General features: G+C 40.1%; 1 protein-coding gene across 2 annotated transcripts in view; it reads left to right on the top strand.

Annotated features, from left to right (window-relative positions):
* Positions 1-21,627, top strand: part of LOC115217286 (dynein heavy chain 12, axonemal-like) — a 432,620-nt gene that overhangs the window by 92,019 nt on the left and 318,974 nt on the right. For both annotated transcript variants that reach the window (XM_029786929.2, XM_036507253.1), the window contains 6 exons: positions 590-784; positions 2,609-2,730; positions 4,090-4,372; positions 8,889-9,165; positions 10,849-11,174; positions 19,545-19,637. In XM_029786929.2, coding sequence (XP_029642789.1) covers positions 590-784; positions 2,609-2,730; positions 4,090-4,372; positions 8,889-9,165; positions 10,849-11,174; positions 19,545-19,637 — 1,296 coding nt within the window. The remainder of the gene's footprint in view (positions 1-589; positions 785-2,608; positions 2,731-4,089; positions 4,373-8,888; positions 9,166-10,848; positions 11,175-19,544; positions 19,638-21,627) is intronic.

Raw genomic sequence — 21,627 nt, 5'->3', positions numbered from 1 at the left:
CCGAACTGCTAAGTGACGGGGACGTAAACACACCAGCATCGGTTATGAAGCGATGCTAGGGGGACAAACACAGACACACAAACATATACACACACACACACACACACACACATATATATATATATATATATATATATATATATATATATACATATATACAACGGGCTTCTTTCAGTTTCCGTCAACCAAATCCACTCACAAGGCTTTGGTTGGCCCGAGGCTATAGTAGAAGACACTTGTCCAAGGTGACACAGAAGTTGTCTCCAATAGATCTGTCTCTACAGGCACCATAGTCATGGTCATTTAAAGAAGGCAAAAAGTGAGATTTTGGAGAAGGTGATTCTTAAAGGCTGTCTTACATCACTTTTGAAATGTTGAAAAATAAGAGAAGCAATAAGTCACTAATTAGTAGGGTTAGAGAAATTGCCCTTTTTGTTGGGGGTAAAATCTACTGTAGCATTTCCAAAAATAAAGATTGATTTCTTCAGAAGCTATAGAATTGCAGATGTAAGTCTTTCACCATACTCACTCTCTGCTGTTTGCTGTCCTCTCTATCATTTCCTCTCTTGCACTCATATCTTATCAACAGGAATGGGAAGAGAAACTGATTCGGATCCAGAGTACCATTGAGGAATGGCTGAAGGTACAGGCGCAGTGGTTGTACCTGGAGCCTATATTCTCATCAGAGGATATCATGCAACAGATGCCTGAGGAAGGAAGGTTCTTCCAGTCAGTTGACAGCAGCTGGAAGAGTATTATGAAGAATACATTGAAAGACCCCAAGGTACAGTAGCATTGGCACCAGTTCTTTTTCTTTATATCTAATATAATAAATACGAATGTCAATGTGTCACACTTTTTCAAGTTTACTCCTAGAGGCCGTAGCTCAACATATCATACCATTTTGGAATCAGGCTGACTCTATGAGTAAATTAAAAACATTCTGGGCTGAATCCGACCTGCAATTCTGAAATTTTGGATTCCCAAGTGCTATTGTTTTCATTGATGTTTTTACGTAATTTTTTGCGACAAATTTTTTGTACAATAACAATTTTTATAACCTGGAAATAAATTTTGGGAATAATTGAAATTAATTGCAAAATCCAGCAATTATTTCCAGCGATTTTTTTACATAATTTTTTGTGACAAATATGATCATCATTGGAATATGACTCTGGAAGAAGTCTACTCAATTTCATTCACAAAATTTGGTCTGAGTTGATGTTATGGTAGAAGATATTTACCCAAGATGTACAATGGTGCCTGTCCCAGAACCATGTGACTGAGAAAAAAAAATCTTCTTTACCATATGGCTGTGCCTGCAGCTTTTATGCTTGTGGAAATACTATGTGTTGTATTTTCTAGAAAGCTCCTTTTAAATACTACATGGTTGAAAAAATTCTATCTGTATTTAGAATCAACATTTTCAAATGAACACAGTTTTGGTCCAAATAATGCGTTTTAAAATGTTACATGTTTTTGCTCTCATTCCTCCATGTTGAATGCTCTTGTTTATGGAAATGCTACATGTTTCAATGACATAGTATTTGTTAAAATATTACTAGTTTGCTGAATGCTTCATGTTTTGAGGAAATTCCGAGTGTTTTGTTTCTGCTACATGTTTGGTTGCAATTTGAATTTATTTTGCATGTAAGCGTGTGTTAAATGCATTATTAAATTCTACATGTTTAATGTAGAGAAAATGCCGCAAACTTGAATAATATTTAGCATGTTTCTTTATAATCTACCTGTTTTACAGATTCCACTTGTTTGTTGAATGACACAGATTTGTATACTACACATCTACACATCTAATCTGTTTGATGTTTGTAGAAGTGATACATGTTTGAATACTACATGCAATGCTGAATACTGTATATTTTATTGAAAAAGCCACAAAAACATTATTTTTAATTGTACATGTTCAAAATCTACATTTTTTAATGGAATTTAATTGTTTTGAAAAGCTACATATGTGTATTATTATGTCCTACATGTTCCTTTCATTTCCATACCACATATTTTGATGAGTTTTCCAATGATCTTGTTATTTTTTGATGCTACATGTTTCAGGCATCACATCTTTGCTCTAAATGCCACATGCTTAGAATGCTACCTGTTCCAGGGCTTGGGTGTTATATGTATACAGCATATTTGTTTTGAACATCAGATGTTTCAGGTGCTGCATGTTTGCTTTGGAGTACTACATGATTGTGTGCCACATATTTGTTTTGAATACCAGATTTTTTGGTGCTACATGTTTGTTTTTGAGTACTACAAGTTTGTGAACCATGTATTTGTTTTGAACAGCAGATGTTTTAGGTGCTACATGTTTATGCAACACATGTTTGGGCACCAGATGTTTTAGATGCTACATGTTTGTTTTGGAGTACTACATGTTTGAGTGCCACATATTTGTTTTGAACAACAAACGTTTTTGGTTCTGCATATTTGTTTTGGAGTACTACATGCCTGTGTGACATGTATTTGTTTTGAGCACCAGATGTTTTAAGGAGCTACATGTTTGTTTTGGAGTATTATGTTTGTTTCTTTCTTTTATGCAATACATGAGCTTCGAGTAATGTGCAGTGATATCTTTGTCTCTCAGGTTATGGTTGCAACAAACCTGAAGGGTATGTACGAGAGGTTAATCGAAGCTAATCTTTTATTGGAGAAAATCAACAAAGGGCTGAATGCATACCTGGAAAAGAAGAGACTATTCTTTCCAAGGTGAGGAATTATTTCGCATTTAATAATTGGCCATTGTATTTTCATTGTATTTCATCCATCCTCACATTCTGAGTTCAAATCCCACCGAGTTTGACTTTCTCTTTCATCCTTTTGGGGTTGATAAAATAAGTTACTTCTTTATTGCCCACAAGGGGCTAAACATAGAGGGGACAAACAAGGACAGACAAAGGGATTAAGTCGATTACATCGACCCCAGTGCATAACTGGTACTTAATTTATTGACCCTGAGAGGATGAAAGGCAAAGTCGACCTCGGCAGAATTTGAACTCAGAACATAATGGCAGACAAAATACCTATTTCTTTACTACCTACGAGGGGCTAAACACAGAGAGAACAAACAAGGACAGACAAACGGATTAAGTCGATTGTATTGACCCCAGTGCGTTAACTGGTACTTAATTTATCGACCCTGAGAGGATGAAAAGCAAAGTTGACCTCGGTGGAATTTGAACTCAGAACATAACGGCAGATGAAATACGGCTAAGCATTTCGCCTGGCTTGCTAACATTTCTGCCAGCTCTCTGCCTTTGATAAAATTGATCAAATAAGTACCAGTTGAGTACTGGGGTTGATGTAATCGACTTATTCCTCTCCCAAAATGTTTGCCTTGTGCCAAAATATGAAACCAGTATTTCTTCATGACCAGGCATGTTTTCTTGGGAGATTGCAAACAAAGGATAATACTTGACTTGCATGGTGGTGACATTGTGTATAACTATCATGCAATGTCAAGTTTTATTAAATGCTTCTATAATAATAAAAGTGAAATTCTGTCTGTCTGGGATCCCTGTATCTCAGTCTACATTTCCTCCACATAGACATACTATAGCTTTTTCGGAATCAGGATGATCCTGAGATGGAAAATCTGCTTCCTATTTGGTTCTTGGACATTGAGCTTTGGGATCTGATTTAAAAGCATTTGAGTTGCTATTTCTAACAGGTAAAGCTTTGCTGATTCACACCATCTTGGTTGGTGTCTGTCAGATGAATCAGGGATCCAGTGGGGAGATAAATGACATTTGCTTTGTTAATTTTATGTCAAGATAAGAACTTGGGGATATTTGGCCAACAGTTGGAATTCAACTTGTGACTGCAACAATGGAATGACTGCATTACAGAATTAATTCTCATCCGTCCTGAACCTCTGATCAAACACTGCCAGGGCATATAGTCATTATAGATGTATTATAGTCATGCTATGTATCTCTCATTAGTTTTGGGCCACAGACCCAATTAGCCCACCGTAGGCTAGCTTGAAAGTCCACATAGAGTGCGGCTTTTAAGCTAGTAGTTAATAACAGAATAACCATTTTAAACGATGCTTAATCCATATTTCAGGTTCTTCTTCTTGTCTAATGATGAAATGCTGGAAATTTTGTCTGAGACAAAGGACCCACTGCGTGTTCAGCCTCACCTGAAGAAGTGCTTTGAAGGTATAGCCAAATTGGAGTTTGATTCCAAGCTAGACATATTAGCCATGTTTAGCAGTGAAGCTGAGAAAGTTCTATTTAAGAAAACTGTATCAACGTCAGCAGCTCGAGGTGCAGTTGAGAAATGGCTGCTTGAAGTCCAAGATTCCATGTTACTGTCTGTGAGAAGCGTCATAGAAGAAGCTGTCCATGTAAGGGCATTTATTTTGAACTTTAAACTTTATAGTTTCTTAGCTTCTGCTTGAAATAAATACAAATTCTTGTCACAGTGCATTTTTTTTCTTGAACAGTTGAGTAAATTAGATTGTTGTGTTTAGCCTCAAGTCATCCCTGATTAAGCAGTCTGATGATCAAAGGCATTCCAACCATGACCATCCTGTCTTTTTCTGTGTCTAGAACTGCATTGTCTAATGTGTTTTTTCTTTCAGTCTCTGAAGCTGGTACTGTGTGATTTGAGGGAGATTTGGATGCTCTTTCTATCAAGTTAAGGGGCCACATGGAAAGTCACTCATTGGTCCAGTAGTTATTGTTTAGCCCCCAGGTGAACCTTGAAGCAAACCTATACTCAAAGGGATTCCAGAATCTCGTTATCCAATGTGGCCTTCTCTACTTAGCTGTAATTTGAAGGAGATTTTACTGCTGTTTCTAGCTGGTTGATTGATCACATAGAGGCTCTCAAAGACATTAGCTTATCAGTGGTAGGTAGTGATTGTCTTGTCTGTCTTGAAGGAAGGTCAACTCTTCTTCAATATTTTCCTAAAAGATAACTTTGGTATCTGCAAAACCCGAATAGAATTTAAATATTTTATGATTATTATTAATCCTTTCTTTAGCATTTGGTAAATGAGCTAAACCTTGTTAATTCAGAGGTTATGAGTTCATTTCCTAGACTGGGCTGTGTGTTGTGTTCTTGAGCAAGACACTTTACTTCATGTTGCTTCAATTCACTCAGCTGTAGAAATAAGCTGTGATGTTACTGTGCCTTTCCCTTGGATGTTACTGTGCCTTTCCCTTGGATAACACCAGTGATGTGGAGAAGGGAGGCTGGTATGCATGGGCGACTGCTGGTCTTCCACAAACAACTTCGCCTAGACTTGTGCCTTGGAGAACTTTCTAAATGCAATCTCAACGTCATTCATGACTGAAAGGGATCTTACCCTTTAATACCTAAGGTATAACATAAGCATAGGACTGCTACTTCTGGGAGAGGTTAAATACATTTCCTTAAATAGTACTTATTTTATCAGCCCTGGAATGAGTTCAAATTGTAGCAGGATTTGAACTCAGAGTGTAAAATGATAGACTATTTTGTCTAGTGCCTTTCTCATTTAAACATTGCTCCTTCCAACTTCCTTAATGAAAAGTAACTAATGAAGTAGAAAATGAAAGGAGACAGAAGGACATCAGATAGGATCTTATTATTATTCCTAAGCCCTTTGTTCCCTATGGGGCACAGGTCATCAGTGACTTTCCTTTGCTGTTCTCAACTCTGGTCTGCCTTTTCTGTTTCTCTCCTGTTGGATCCCTGCTTTATCAGCTTTGCTTCACTATCCTGCCTCTAACCATTTTCCTTTTGGATTTTACTACATGTCATCTGTCTCCTTGAGGGGAGTCCTTCCTTCCTTCCTCTCCTAGGTTTTGTTACCTCCTATTTCTTTATTACCCACAAGGGGCTAAACACAGAGGGGACAAACAAGGACAGACATAGGTATTAAGTCGAATATATCGACCCCAGTGCGTAACTGGTACTTAATTTATCGACCCCGAAAGGATGAAAGGCAAAGTCCACCTCGGCGGAATTTGAACTCAGAACGTAAAGACAGACGAGCTACCTATTTCTTCACTACCCACAAGGGGCTAAACACACAGAGGACAAACAAGGACAGAATAGGTATTAAGTCGAATATATCGACCCCAGTGCGTAACTGGTACTTAATTTATCGACCCCGAAAGGATGAAAGGCAAAGTCCCCTCGGCGGAATTTGAACTCAGAACGTAAAGACAGACGAGCTACCTATTTCTTCACTACCCACAAGGGGCTAAACACACAGAGGACAAACAAGGACAGACATAGGTATTAAGTCGAATATATCGACCCCAGTGCGTAACTGGTACTTAATTTATCGACCCCGAAAGGATGAAAGGCAAAGTCCACCTCGGCGGAATTTGAACTCAGAACGTAAAGACAGACGAGCTACCTATTTCTTCACTACCCACAAGGGGCTAAACACACAGAGGACAAACAAGGACAGACATAGGTATTAAGTCGAATATATCGACCCCAGTGCGTAACTGGTACTTAATTTATCGACCCCGAAAGGATGAAAGGCAAAGTCGACCTCGGCGGAATTTGAACTCACAATGTAACGGCAGACGAAATACCACTAAGCATTTCGCCCAGCGTGCTATCGTTTCTGCCAGCTCGCCGCCTTATTTTTGTTACCTCCACCTTAGCGAAGGCAGCGGTGTTGTTTTCAGTTGTGTTTGTTTGTTTGTCCATGGACAAGATATCTCAAGAAACACTGGATGGATTCGGATGAAACTTTCGGAGATGTTTGGCCTCATAACTGACATGAACTGATTACATTTTGAGATCGATCCAGGACCAGATAAGGATTCTGGATTATTTTTTCCAGTTCTTTTACTTAATTTTTGAGAACAGCCATATTCATTTTTAGTATTCTCATTTGTGAAAGCAGTTGAGTTTTTTTCTCATCTTAAAAATCATCTCTGGCTAATTGTTGAGAGGGCGTTGGTGTTGCCTTGGTGGAGGTTTGCACTCTGAGTACCCTTGTTATATCTAAACTGGTGTCATTGCTTCTGTTACTTTGCAGTTTTCTAGCTGGAGTGTCTTGGTCCTATGCAAATCCTCTGGAAAGAGGTGATCCATATTAGTCTGGTCCCTGACTTTTGATGATCTCTTCAGCATGGGAAGCCCTTTCAGGAGCTTTTGCTGGCATAGTTCTCATGGTCATTGAAGCAGATAATTCCTTCCTTCCTTCTTTCCTTCCATCCTTTCCGTCCTTTCCTCCCTTCCTTCCTTCCTTCCTTCCTTCCTTCCTCCCTCCCTCCCTTCCTTCCTCCCTCCCTCCCTTCCTTCCTTCCTTCCTTCCTTCCTTCCTTCCTTCCTTCCTTCCATCCTTTCCGTCCTTTCCTTCCTTCCTTCCTTCCTTCCCTTCTCCCTCCCTCCCTCCCTCCCTTCTATCCTTCTTTCCTTCCTTCCTTCTTTCCTTCCTCCCTTCCTTCCTCCCTTCCTTCCTTCCTTCCTTCCTTCCTTCCATCCTTTCATCCTTTCCGTCCTTTCCTTCCTTCCTTCCTTCCTTCCTTCCCTTCTCCCTCCCTTCCCCTCCTCCTTCCTTCCTCCCTTCCTTCCTTCCTTCCTTCCTTCCATCCTTTCATCCTTTCCGTCCTTTCCTTCCTTCCTTCCTTCCTTCCCTTCTCCCTCCCTTCCCCTCCCCTTCCTTCCTTCCTTCCTTCCTTCCTTCCTTCCTTCCTTCCTTCCTTCCTTCCATCCTTTCCGTCCTTTCCTTCCTTCCTTCCTTCCTTCCCTTCTCCCTCCCTCCCTCCCTCCCTCCCTTCTATCCTTCTTTCCTTCCTTCCTTCTTTCCTTCCTCCCTTCCTTCCTCCCTCCCTTCCTTCCTTCCTTCCTTCCTTCCGTCCTTCCATCCTTTCATCCTTTCCGTCCTTTCCTTCCTTCCTTCCTTCCTTCCTTCCTTCCTTCCTTCCCTTCTCCCTCCCTTCCCCTCCCCCTTCCTTCCTTCCTTCCTTCCTTCCTTCCTTCCTTCCTTCCTTCCTTCCTTTTACTTCTTTTGCTTCTTGGTGGTTGAAATCAGTCATTACCAGTCTGAAACAGGATGGTTTGTGATGTATTGCATCCCTTACAGCTTTGCTTTTCCTTTCCTGACAGATCTATGAACCATGTGTTACCTTTTACTTGTTTCAAGCATTAGACTGTGGCCATGCTGGGGCACCACCTTGAAGAACTTTTAGTTGAATGAGTCAACCCCAGTACTTATGTTTTACTAAGCCTGTTACTTATTCTATCGGTCTTTTTTGCTGAAGTATTAAGTCATGGGGATGTAAATACACCAATACCGGTTGTCAAGTGATGGTGGGAAACAAGCACAGACACAAAGACACATACACACATAGATATATGAAGAGCTTCATTCAGTTTCCTTCTACCAGATCCACTCACAAAGCTTTGGTCGGCCCAAGGCTATAGTAGAAGACACTTGACGAGGGTGCCATGCAGTGGGTTTTGAACCCAGAATCGTGTTTGGGAGGCAAGCTTCTTACCACACAGACACATACACACATAGATATATGATAAGCTTCACTCAGTTTCCTTCTACCAGATCCACTCATAAGGCTTTAGTCGGCCCAAGGCTATAGTGGAAGACACTTGACGAAGGTGCCATGCAGTGGGTTTTGAACCCAGAATCACGTGTTTGGGAGGCAGGCTTCTTACCACACAGCCATGCCTATTATTTGAAAGAATAAAAAAAGAGAGAGAAGAAAAAACAATAAAACTGACAGACAGATAGAAAGATAGGGAAAGAAAGAGAGGGTAAAGGAGAGATGAGGAAGGGAAAAAGAGATGAGGAAGGAAGAGAGAGTGAGAGATGTTATGCATCACAAGTAACTCCATGTAATGCAAACAGTTTTCTTAAATCTTTGTATTATTTATTTTCTATTTGTTGTTAGGATTATCTTAACATCAGTCGTATTGACTGGGTACGGAAGTGGCCAGGACAAGTGGTATTGTGTGGCTCTCAGATCTACTGGACCAAAGAGACCCAGGAAGCGATACAAGCTGGCTCAAAGGGCTTGCTTGACTACCATGTTGTGCTGAAGAACCAAATGATCGACATTGTCCAACTCGTCCGAGGTAAACTTAGCAAGCAGACCAGAACAACTTTGGGAGCGCTGGTCGTCATTGATGTCCATGCGAGAGATGTTGTTATGGACATGGCAAACAGAGGTGAGTTTCAGAGGAGTGCTGTTGTTGTTGTTGTTGTTGTTGCTGTTGTTGCTGTTATGGTAACTGTTCACGATAAGGTATTGCATAATGTGGAGCAGCCATGTATCTCCTCTAAAGCCAAGCACAAGTGCTTGTCCCCCTATCATACTTTGACTTTCAACACCTTGCATAAAGCCATCTCTCCCCAACACCCAAAAGAAAGGGCTTTTTTCCTTTTCTTTTCTTTACTTTGTCTTGTAAGCTCCTTGGTAGCCTCACTCATGCCCATGGCATGAAAATAAATTCACCCAGTACTTTCTGTAAAGTGGTTGGTGTTAAGAAGGGCATCCAGTTGTAGAAACCATGCCAAAGCTGATATTAGGGTTTGACACAGCCTTGAAGTTCCTCATATTCTGTCAAGCCATTAGACCCGTGCATATATATAAAAATAAAAATAATAATAATAATAATAATAATAATAATAATAATGAAATTATTGTATACAGTGCTCAGGTGCACCACAACTTGTCAAAAGTGCATATAAAGCATATGCAGTAATGCACAAATGCCTGGGAAGTGAACAGTGTATGAGTCAGATACATGCTTGCGTCTGTTTGGAGGGGAGAAAATCAGGTGTAGTGTTGGCAAATTTCAGGAAGCATGGAAGTTTTGAAGGATGCAATGCTCCGACAACTAACAACTTATGCCGGCAGTTTGTTCCATGCTTCAGCAACTCTTAGCGTGAAAACATGTTTCCGAAAGTCATGGGAGCTGTGCTGTTTTCTGACTTTGTAAACATGTCCACGGGTGTTAGACAGGTGGAGTTTGAAAAGGTGCTCAGAGTTATTATAGTGGGGGCACATGGCTTAGTGGTTAAGGTATTGGACTCATGATCATAAGATTGTGATTTCGATTCCTGGACTGGGCAACACATCGTATTCTTGAGCAAAACACTTCATTTCACGTTGTTCCAGTCCACTCAGCTGGCAAAAAGGAGTAATCCTGTGATGAACAGGTTGGGAATATATATGCCATCATGGGAATAGGGAAACAGGCCCTTGTGAGTCTGTGTGACTAGAGAAGGTAACTAATCCTTTAATCTTTATCAGACCCATGCAAGTACCCCCTTACCACTTGACATCCAGTGTTGGTGTGTTTATGTCCCTGTAACTTAATGGTTTGGCAAAGAGACCAATAGAATAAATACTAGGCTTAGAAAAATAAGTCCTTGGGTCGATTTGTTTGACTAAAAATAAACCTTTAAGGCGATGCTCCAGCATGGCTGTAGTCAACAGAACCAAATAAAAGTGTAATATAATTATTTGTATTTGATGTTATATATTCTTTTGTTTGTTTTTGTCATTTGATCACTACCATACTGGAGCAACACCTTGAAAGGTTTAGTTGAAAGAAAAATCACCCTGTCCCCAGTATTTATATTATTTTAAAATCTTGTACTTATTTAACTGGGTTCTCATGTTGAACTGCTAATTTATAGGGACGTAAGCCAAGGAACACTGGTTATCAAGCAGTCAGGGTACAAAGTTCATGCTTGTGCACACACACACATGCACACACAAACACACGCACACACACACACACACACGCGCGTACACACACAAGCACGCACATCTGCATAAATAAAAGATGATGACAATGATAAATTGCAATGCATTGATGATGTGTTTGTATGTTATTTTGCAGGTGTTGCATCAGATGCTGACTTTAACTGGCTGTCACAGTTGCGATATTACTGGGAAGAGGACAAGTGTCTCGTATGTTTGATCAATGCCACAGTTAATTATGCATACGAGTATTTAGGTAACACACCTCGCCTTGTCATCACCCCACTTACCGACCGCTGTTACAGAACGCTCATTGGTGCCTTCCATCTCCATTTAAATGGTGCACCTGAGGGCCCCGCAGGAACTGGTAAAACAGAGACAACAAAAGATCTTGCTAAAGCTCTGGCTGTACAATGTATAGTATTCAACTGCTCAGATGGCCTGGACTATATTGCCATGGGAAAAGTAAGATGTTTTTCTAAGATTTTCAATGAAGGAGTGGCTGTGTGGTAAGTAGCTTGCTAACCAACCACATGGTTCCGGGTTCAGTGCCACTGTGTGGTACCTTGGGCAAGTGTCTTCTGCTATAGCCCCGGGCCGACCAATGCCTTGTGAGTGGATTTGGTAGATGGAAACTGAAAGAAGCCTGTCGTATATATATATATATATGTATGTGTGTGTGTTTGTGTGTCTGTGTTTGTCCCCCTAGCATTGCTTGACAACCGATGCTGGTGTGTTTACATCCCCGTCACTTAGCAGTTTGGCAAAAGAGACCGATAGAATAAGTACTGGGCTTACAAAGAATAAGTCCCGGGGTCGATTTGTTTGACAAAAGGCAGTGCTCCAGCATGGCTGCAGTCAAGCGACTGAAACAAGTAAAAGAGTGAAGAGAGAGAGAGAGAGAAGGTGTGGCTGTGTGGTAAGAAGCTTGCTTCTCAACCACATGGTTCCATCTTCAGTACCACTGCGTGGCACCTTCGGCAAGTGTCTTCTAGTATAGCCTCAGCCTGACTAAAGCCTCGTGAGTGGATTTGGTGTGTATGTCTTTGTGTCTGTGTTTGTCCCTACCCCCTTACCACCTGACAACCAGTGTTGGTGTGTTTATCTCCCTGTAATGTAGTGGTTTGGCAAAGAGACTAATAGAATAAATACTAGGCTTAGAAAAATAAGTCCTGGGGGTCCATTTATTTGCCTAAAAAACCCCTTCAGGGCGATGCTCCAGCATGGCTGCAGTCAAATGACTAAACCAAGTAAAAGAGTAAAAGAATTATTTGTATTTGATGTTATATTTTTTATTTTTTTGTTTGTTTTTGTCATTGGATCACTACCATACTGGAGCAACACCTTGAAAGGTTTAGTTGAAAAAAAAAAACACCCTGTCCCCTGTATTTATATTATTTTTAAATCTTGTACTTATTTAACTGGGTTCTCATGTTGAACTGCTAATTTATAGGGACGTAAGCCAAGGAACACTGGTTATCAAGCAGTCAGTGTACACACACACACACACAAGCATGCTAACACACACACACATGCACATGCACACACACACACACTTCCCAGCAGAATAAAGAGGAGTTATGCACTTCTGCTGGTACATCTGAAGAGTCATCAAAATTCTTTTCTACTCTAGGCCCAAAGCCTATAATTTTTTGCGAGGGGGGCCAGTCGATTAAATCAACCCCAGTACGCAACTGGTGCTTAATTTATCGGCCTCAAAAGGATGAAAGGCAAAGTTGGCCTTGGCGGATTTTGAATTCAGAACGTAAAGATACGTGAAATACCGCTAAGCATTTCGCCCAGCGTGTTAACGTTTCTGCCAGCTCACTGCCTTGAAAAGTCATCAATGTTGCTCAAGTGCAATAGTCACTCCAAAAGCGATGGTAACATTCTGACTAGTTCTATGTCATAACCACTAAACCACTAACATTATATAAAAATATAACTACTCTGTTAATTATATTGAGTGTGTCCTTTTTAGATAACATTTAGATAACTAACTTATAATTATATATATATATATATATATATATATATATATATATATTCTATAGAGGGCATTATTACACATAAATGCCACACGCTAAGAGGGACATAAGTCATTACTACCAAAATCTAACTAATCATACCGAATGCAGCTCTCGAAGCAAGACATTTAAAAAACCGTGTGGCATTTATGTGTAATAATGCCCTCTATACAATATAAATCAATATTTTCTAGTGAAAAAATTATTTTCGGATTTTTTCTCTTATGAGGTTTTTCACGCTAACTACCTGATAATTTCTTGTTAAGATTCCTTATTAAGATTTTATCCTTAATTGTTATATATATATATATATATATATCAATGGAATCTGTATCTTTGTGGTACCAGTGCCGGTGGCACACACTTTGTGGTACCAGTGCCGGTGGCACACAAGAGAACCATCCGAACGTGGCCGTAGCCAGTTCCGCATCGACTGGCCTCCGTGCTGTGGGCACGTAACAAACACCATCCGATCATGGCCGTTCACCAGCCTCATCTGGCACCTGTGTCGGTGGCACATAAAAACACCTTCCGAAGACCCGGCAAGACTAGTCAGTCCACCTGTGCATACCTTCCTTCTTGTGACACTTGTGAAGACCGGTTGAGGCAAGTGAAAATCAAATCAAATCAAATCAAATCAAAATAGACAAAATAGATGAACATCAATGGAATTTGTATCTTGTGGTACCAGTGCCTGTGGCACACAAGAAATCCATCAGTGCTGTAGTCAGTGCGGTGGGCACATGACAAACACCATCCGATCGTGGCCGTTCGCCAGCCTCATCTAGCACCTGTGTCGGTGGCACATAAAAACACCATCCGAAGACCCGGCAAGACTAGTCAGGCCATAACCCATGGCCCCTACCTGGGACGTAGTCAGTCCACCTGTGCATACCTTCCTTCTTGTGACACTTGTGAAGACCTGTTGAGGCAAGTGAAAATCAAATCAAAACAAATCAAAATAGATGAACATCAATGGAATTTGTATCTTTGTGGTACCAGTGCCGGTGGCACGTGGCACACAAGAAAACCATCCGAACGTGGCCGTAGCCAGTACCGCATCGACTGGCCTCCGTGCTGTGGGCACGTAACAAGCACCATCCGATCGTGGCCGTTTGCCAGCCTCATCTGGCACCTGTGTCGGTGGCACATAAAAACACCATCCGAGCGTGGCCGTCTGCCAGCCTTGTCTGGCACCTGTGTCGGTGGCACATAAAAAACACCATCCGAGCGTGGCCGTTTGCCAGCCTCGTCTGGCACCTGTGTCGGTGGCACATAAAATCACCCACTACACTCTCGGAGTGGTTGGCATTAGGAAGGGCATCCAGCTGTAGAAACACTGCCAGATCTGACTGGCCTGGTGCAGCTTTCGGGCTCCCCAGACCCCAGTTGAACCGTCCAACCCATGCTAGCATGGAAAGCGGACGTTAAATGATGATGATGATGATGATGATGTATATATAACCGGACCATGGTTTCAGACTTATTTTAGCAAATAAAATAATTTGCTAAGCGAAGTCTTTTTCAGCAAGTACACCTTAGATTAAACATATATACACGAGGCAATCCAGTATATACGCCGTGCTTATACATTCTAGTTTTTCAAATCTACTGTGCAATTTGAAAAATTAGAATGTATAAGCACAGGGCATATACTGGATTGCCTCGTGTATATATATTTAATCTAAGGTGTACCTGCTGAAGAAGACTTCGCCTAGCAAATTATTTTATTTGCTAAAATAAGTCTGAAACCATGGTCCTTAGATGGTAAATGTTTTTATTTTTCATTCATTCGAAGTTTTATCCCTAATAGTGGTTTTGAATTTAACTGTTCTTTCTAGCATGCAAGGAGTCCTATTATGGATGCCTCTTATGTGTTTAAATGTACACTGTATTTATATGAATAATATATAGTCTATTGACTAAATTTTTACACGCTAGGCCACTGGTAGTAGAAATTTCTAATATTTCTTATTACCCTTGATATTATTAATTATATATATATATGCATATATATGTGTCAATACTAATCAAAAGACATTTCCCAATATCATTAATAAATGATCGTATTAAACGAGCTAAGGAAATAGATATACGAACATTAAGGGAAGTCAACCGAAACACTGCACCAGACTTAAAAATACTGAGGTCATTCTTGAGCGACACATTTTTCCATTTGAATCCATACAAAATTATACATAGCATTTATGGAATTTTGATTTACTGTCAGGTGACTTTTGGCCAACCTGTATATATATATATATATATATATATATATATATATATATATATGTATGTATGTATGTATGTGTGTGTGTGTGTGTGGTGTGTGTGTGTGTGTGTGTGTGTGTGTTGTGTGTGTGTGTGTGTGCATATATATATATATATATATATATATATATATATATATATATACAATATTAAGGATTGAAAGGAATCAGACATTAAATGATAGGCACCAGGTTGGGTTGAATTAACTTGTAAACAGTACTTTTAGTTGAATAAAATTCGTGGGTACCGAAGTGTATTCAGCGAAAAATTCAGGTTATGTATATGGAGAATTTAACCCTTATGAGTATTTTATAACCTATGGGTTAATCCAAAAGTGTACGTTGTAATGGTCATACACCAGAATATAATCCAGAATATCTGATGGGTCAGGATTCCTGCAAGGTCTATTATGAACAAATTAATAAATAACAAAACAAGGGATCTGCTAATCCATTGTTTTGTTATTTATTTATTTGTGTATATGTATATATATATATATATATATATATATATATATATATATATGTATATATCGTTTTTTTAGAAAAACATAAATTCGGAGAAGAAGCACACTCCAAGATATATAGAAAAGACGTAGGTAGAAACTCCATAAATGCTTGTATATGTATATATATATGTGTATGTTTGTGTCTCCTTTTAGCATTGTGTGACAGTTGTAAATGACTGTCACTATCATACAGTGTGATTCATTCCCAGGATTGTGTGTTAATATGTATGGCCACAGGAAAATACAACCACACTTTGACACAGAAAAAAGCTGGCAAAAGGATGAGCATTAGGCAGTAAAAAATTAGCTTCAGTATACTCTGCTTGACCAATGCAAGTATGGAAAAGTGGACAGTAAAACAACAACGACAATGATAATAGTTTGTAGCATAAGCACAAGACCAGAAATTTTGGGGAAAGGAAAGAGTTGATTAAATTCATCTCTGTATTTGTGTGGTATTTTGTTTATAAACTCCTAGAAAAATGAATTTGATTTCTGCAGAGTTTGATCTCAGAGCTATGATATATACCTTGAGATATTTTGTCCAGTTCACTAACAATTCTGCCTACTCCCTAGTTCCACACTAGTTACAACAAAATGTTTTTGGATACACAATAACATAGTAATCCTGCTCTGAGCTCACTTTGCAACCATGTGGTTTTGGGTTCAGTTCCACTGTATGACACCTTGGGCAAGGGTCTCTTACTATAGCCTTAGGTTGAGCAATACCTTTTGGATGAATTTGTTAGATGGAAGCTGTGTAGAAACCTCTCATGTGTGTGTCTGTGTTTGTCCCCCTCCATTGGTTGATGACTGGTGTTGGTGCATTTGCATCCCTGTAACCTAAGGGTTTGTGGAGGCACATGGCCTAGTGGTCAGAGCAGCGGACTTGCAGTCAAGGGATCGTGGCTTCGAATCTCAGACCGGGCGATGTGTGTGTTTATGAGTGAAACACCTAAGCTTCACGCGGCTCCGGCAGAAAGTAATGGCGAACTTCTGCTGACTCTTTCGCCACAACTTTCTCTCACTCTTTCCTCCTACATCTTGCAGCTCACCTGCGACAGACCGGCGTCCCATCCAGGTGGGGAACCTATATGCCAAGGAAACTGGGAAACCGGTCCTAATGAGCCAGGCATAGCTTGAGAAGAAACAAACAAAAAAAGACTTAAGGGTTTGGTTAAAGAAACCTATAGAATAAGCATCGGACTTCAAAATATGTGCCGGGTGACTGAAACAAGTAAAAGATAAAAGATATATGATGAGATATTTTGTCCCACTCTTTAACAATTTTTGCCTCTCCACTCGTCTGACACTACTTCTGACAAAATATACTTAGAAACACAACAATGTAGTAAAGCTGCTCTACTTATGCTTCACTGCCAATTTTCAATTGTTGTTCAAAAGAAAAGGAAAAAAGCTCTCTGCTTTTCATATGAATCTCTGTCTGTCTGTCACTCTCTCTCTTAGTAAATGATAATGCAAAAATACCGTGGAACTTTAGCATAGATACAGTTCTAGATAGAACATAATAAGCCTGGCATAATTTTCCATGACAAAAATGACAATACGGTATTAATTAACAATATAGCAATACAAAATTACTATAATGTTGCGAAGGAACAAGCCGAATAGCTAAAAAAAAAAGGTTACGTCATCATAGCTGATGAATTAAAACCATTATAGCAGTTAAGGAACATGTCTATTGTATTCCTTTAGTAAATTGGTGTGACTACAACGATGCAAAACCATTTTATGAAGAACACCGATAAATTATTCACGCAGATAATTTAGCACAGACATAGCTGTGTGGTTAAGAAGTTTGCTTTCCAACTACATAGTTTGAGGTTCAGTCCTCCCAAAATGCGGCCCCTTGGACAAATGTCTTCTACGATAGTGCTAGGTTGATCAAAGCCTTGAGTGAATTTAGACGATGGAAAAAAAGCACTATCCGAATCGTGGCCGATGCCAGCGCCGCCTCGACTGGCTTCTGTGCAGGTGGCACGTAAAAAGCACCATCCGAATCGTGGCCGATGCCAGCGCCGCCTCGACTGGCTTCCGTGTCGGTAGCACGTAAAAAGCACCATCCGAATCGTGGACGAAGCCAGTGCCGCCTCGACTGGCTTCCATGCAGGTGGCACGTAAAATGCACCAATCCGACCATGGCCGATGCTAGCCTCGCCTGGCACCAGTGCAGGTGGCTCGTAAAAAGCACCCACTACACTCACGGAGTGGTTGGCGTTAGGAAGGGCATCCAGCTGTAGAAACATTGCCAGATAAGACCGGAGCCTGGTGCAGCCTTCTGGCTTCCCAGATCCCCGGTCGAACCGTCCAACCCATGCCAGCATGGAGAACGGACGTTAAACGATGATGATGATGATGATGATGAAACTGAAAGAAGCTTGTTGTATATATGTATGGTCCACAGATGAGATTCAGAGATTCTCCATTCAGGAGACTGTAGTGCTCAAAATATCCAATACCTTTACAGAGGATTAATTCCACAAGGTAAAGAAAGGCTATTAGAGGGATCAAGCTGGACAGGTATAGAGGTGATGATGCATATAAACAAATTTTAGATATATTAGATATATTAAATTAGATATATTAGATATATTAAATATTAGGCGTACGAATGGCTGTGTGGTAAGTAGCTTGCTTATGAACCACATGGTTCCGAGTTCAGTCCCACTGCGTGGCACCTTGGGCAAGTTTCTTCTACTATAGCCTTGAGCCGACCAAAGTCTTGTGAGTGGATTTGGTTGATGGAAACTTAAAGAAGCCCGTCATATATATGTATATATATATATTTGTGTGTGTGTATGTTTGTGTGTCTGTGTTTGTCACCCCAACATCGCTTGACAACCGATGCTGGTGTGTTTATGCCCCTGTAACTTAGAGGTTCGGCAAAAGTGACCGATGGAATAAGTACTAGGCTTACAAAGAATAAGTCCTGGGATCGATTTGCTTGACTAAAGGTGGTGCTCCAGCATTGCCACAGTCAAATGACTGAAACAAGTAAAAGAGTATTGTAGTCTGGGTACAAAATATTTTGTATTTTATACCCAAGCTATTATATTTAATTTATCTAATTTGTTCATCCACATAATTACCTCTATGTACATATATATATGTTGTGTGTATATTTGTATCTCCTTGTCTTGACATCATGTGATAGTTGTAAAAGAGTGTCACTGTCTTACAAGCAGTGTCATTCATTTCCAATATTCTGTGAAAAGATGTCTGGCCCTGGTTGAAGTATTACCTTGCTTGGAAACAGGTGAAGGTTGGCAACAAGAAGGGCATTCAGCTGTAAAAATTTGTCTCCATAAACACAATCCAACCCATACAAGCATGAAAAAGTGAACATTAAATTGCTGCTGCTGATTGTTGTTAAGCAACAAGATAGGTAAGGGTGATTAGGTGATGGTTTAGGGCTTAGGGGCAGGAGACCCCAGACCTTGGGAAAAAAAAACTTTGGTTGTCTTGTTGTAGTCGAGGGCTCTTCGTTGATGCCCAACACCACTGGGAGGTGGCCCTCGAAGTCGCTGGAAATGGAGATCTCCAGTTCCAAATTCTTGAACGGTTGCTGCTGCTGCTGATGATGAATATAAGCATAAGAATGTAGTAATACTAGGATCTGTAAACATTGTTAGGGAATTCATGCATTTACAGCATTTGTTAACACTGAACATTTTACTTAATCTTAAATCATATTAGTTAACATTCTTATTAATCTTTAACATCCCTGTTAATTATGAATACTTCTGTGCATGCTTTCTATTGAACATTATTGTTAACTGTGAACGTTTCTTAAACCACGAAATTCCTTGTTAACTCTGAACATCACGTTGCATGATTTCCAAGGTGAACTTAATTCCGAGATGAGCATAATATTTGATCACGAACAAAGACAAAAAAAAAAAAAAAGGAAGCTTTTGGTTTATTTCTCAAACCATGGATGATAAAAGAAATAATAATTTCTTTCTTTTTATTTCATTTATTTATTTACTTTTTCATTTTGAATTTCAGTTTTTCAAAGGTTTGGCCTCTTCTGGTGCTTGGGCATGTTTTGATGAATTTAACCGGATTGACCTGGAAGTGTTGTCTGTTGTTGCACAGCAGGTAAGGATCACAACTTCTCTCAAGGGTACTATCCCCCTCACAACTACTACTCATCATCACCATCATCACTATGGTCATCATGGTTAACTATTCATTCCCCATTCTTTCTGAAATAGCCATCGTGTATCTACTCTGAGTTTCTCACTTGAATGCATTCGTTCATATATATATCAATGGTCCTCAACAAGGATCCATATGGCCCCTGTGGGTCCATATGAAATTTTTGAGGGGTTCACACTACACAGTAGTAAACTGGGAATCTACTATAGTATTTTAAGGGCCCCTAAAAAAATTCTGCTTTAGGGGTATGCATTGGTATGTATTGCAAGAAACAGCTACGTTTCTTTCTCCAATATTTTCCATAGTTCAACCTACACAAGTTAATGTGTGGAAAATAAATAGGAATTTTGAAAGAAGTTTCTATAAAACTAGTTTCTAAACATTGTATAGCTATAGGGGTCCACCAAAATAAAATAGTAATCAAAGGGGTCCATAGATAAAAAGTGGTTGAGAAACCCTGATATATATCACGATGATAAAGATGCAGGTGTAGCTGAGTGCTTAAGAAAGCTTGCTTCCTAACCATGTGGTCTTGGGATCAGTTTCACTGCATGGCACCTTGGGTAATGTAGTTTCAGGTTTAGTCTTCCCAAAGTATTGCCCCTTGAACAAGTGTTGTGTTGGGTTCTTGAGAAAAACTTTATTTCACCTTGCCCTGCAATCATTTCATTATATCACATGTGGAACATGTTGCACCTGTACAGGTGATGTTGATTTGATGGAAGGAGTGAGCTTACGTCAACACAAACATTTGATTACCATAAACAAATTATCTGTGCAGGTTGTACATCAAGAAATTGCAGAAGCCTTATACATCATCCAACAACAGGAGAGTCCAAGATATATATTATTGGTTCTGTTATTATCATTTTTAATTGTTACACTAGATAATAATAGAGTCATCAATCATTATCATCATCATCATCATCATCATCGTTTAACGTCCGCTTTCCATGCTAGCATGGGTTGGACGGTTCAACTGGGGTCTGGGAAACCAGAAGGCTGCACCAGGCCCAGTCTGATCTGGCAGTGTTTCTACAGCTGTTTGCCCTTCCTAACGCCAACCACTCCGTGAGTGTAGTGGGTGCTTTTTACGTGCCACCGGCACAGGTGCCAGACAAGGCTGGCAAATGGCCACGATCGGATGGTGCTTTTTACATGCCACTGGCATGAAGACCAAACGAAGCTGGCAACGGCCACGAATCGGATGGTGCTTTTTATGTGCCACCGGCACCACAAATATTTTCTCCTGAATTATTTGCTCTGTATTGAAATTATTTTCTCACTGGTGGTTGCCATGTTTCAGTGCAAAACAAACCAGTTGCAGCGCAGACTTCAGAGTGATGGCTTGTGGCTTTCCTTCATGGCAACATGTGCTGAGGAGGGTGAGGCTATAATGCCAGTCCAGAAACCGGTCCACATGAGTCCAAGTATATGAATGTATGATGAGAGATTGTCCTAGCCTGTCTGCCCACAGACAGTTGATTTCTATAGTTATCACCATTTTTTTTTTTTGCGATTGACCTCATGGACTTTCTGGGATTGTAATCAATGGTCTATTGAACTTGCTGGATAAATTCAGGTGTTCTGATGATTTCAGAGCATTTAGAATGCTTTTTATGCTTTGATACTGATGATATGTTGCCAATACCGGTTGTAAAGCAGTGATGGGTGGAGAGAGAACAAACACAGACACAAAGATACACACACACAAACATATACTTCAGATTTCTTTCAGTTTCCATCTACCGAATCCACTCACAAGGCTTTGGTCAACCTGAGGCTATAGTAGAAGACACTTGCCCAAGGTACCACACAGTGGGACTGAACCTAGAACCATGTAGTTAGGAAGCAAGCTTCTTACCACACAGTCATGCCTGAGCCGCCACACAGCCACATTAGTACCTTCACACAGCCACACACATATTAG

Source organism: Octopus sinensis, linkage group LG11, assembly GCF_006345805.1.
Source record: "Octopus sinensis linkage group LG11, ASM634580v1, whole genome shotgun sequence".
NCBI classification, from domain to species: Eukaryota; Metazoa; Mollusca; class Cephalopoda; order Octopoda; family Octopodidae; genus Octopus; species Octopus sinensis.
This window is presented reverse-complemented; position numbering and strand designations above follow the sequence as displayed.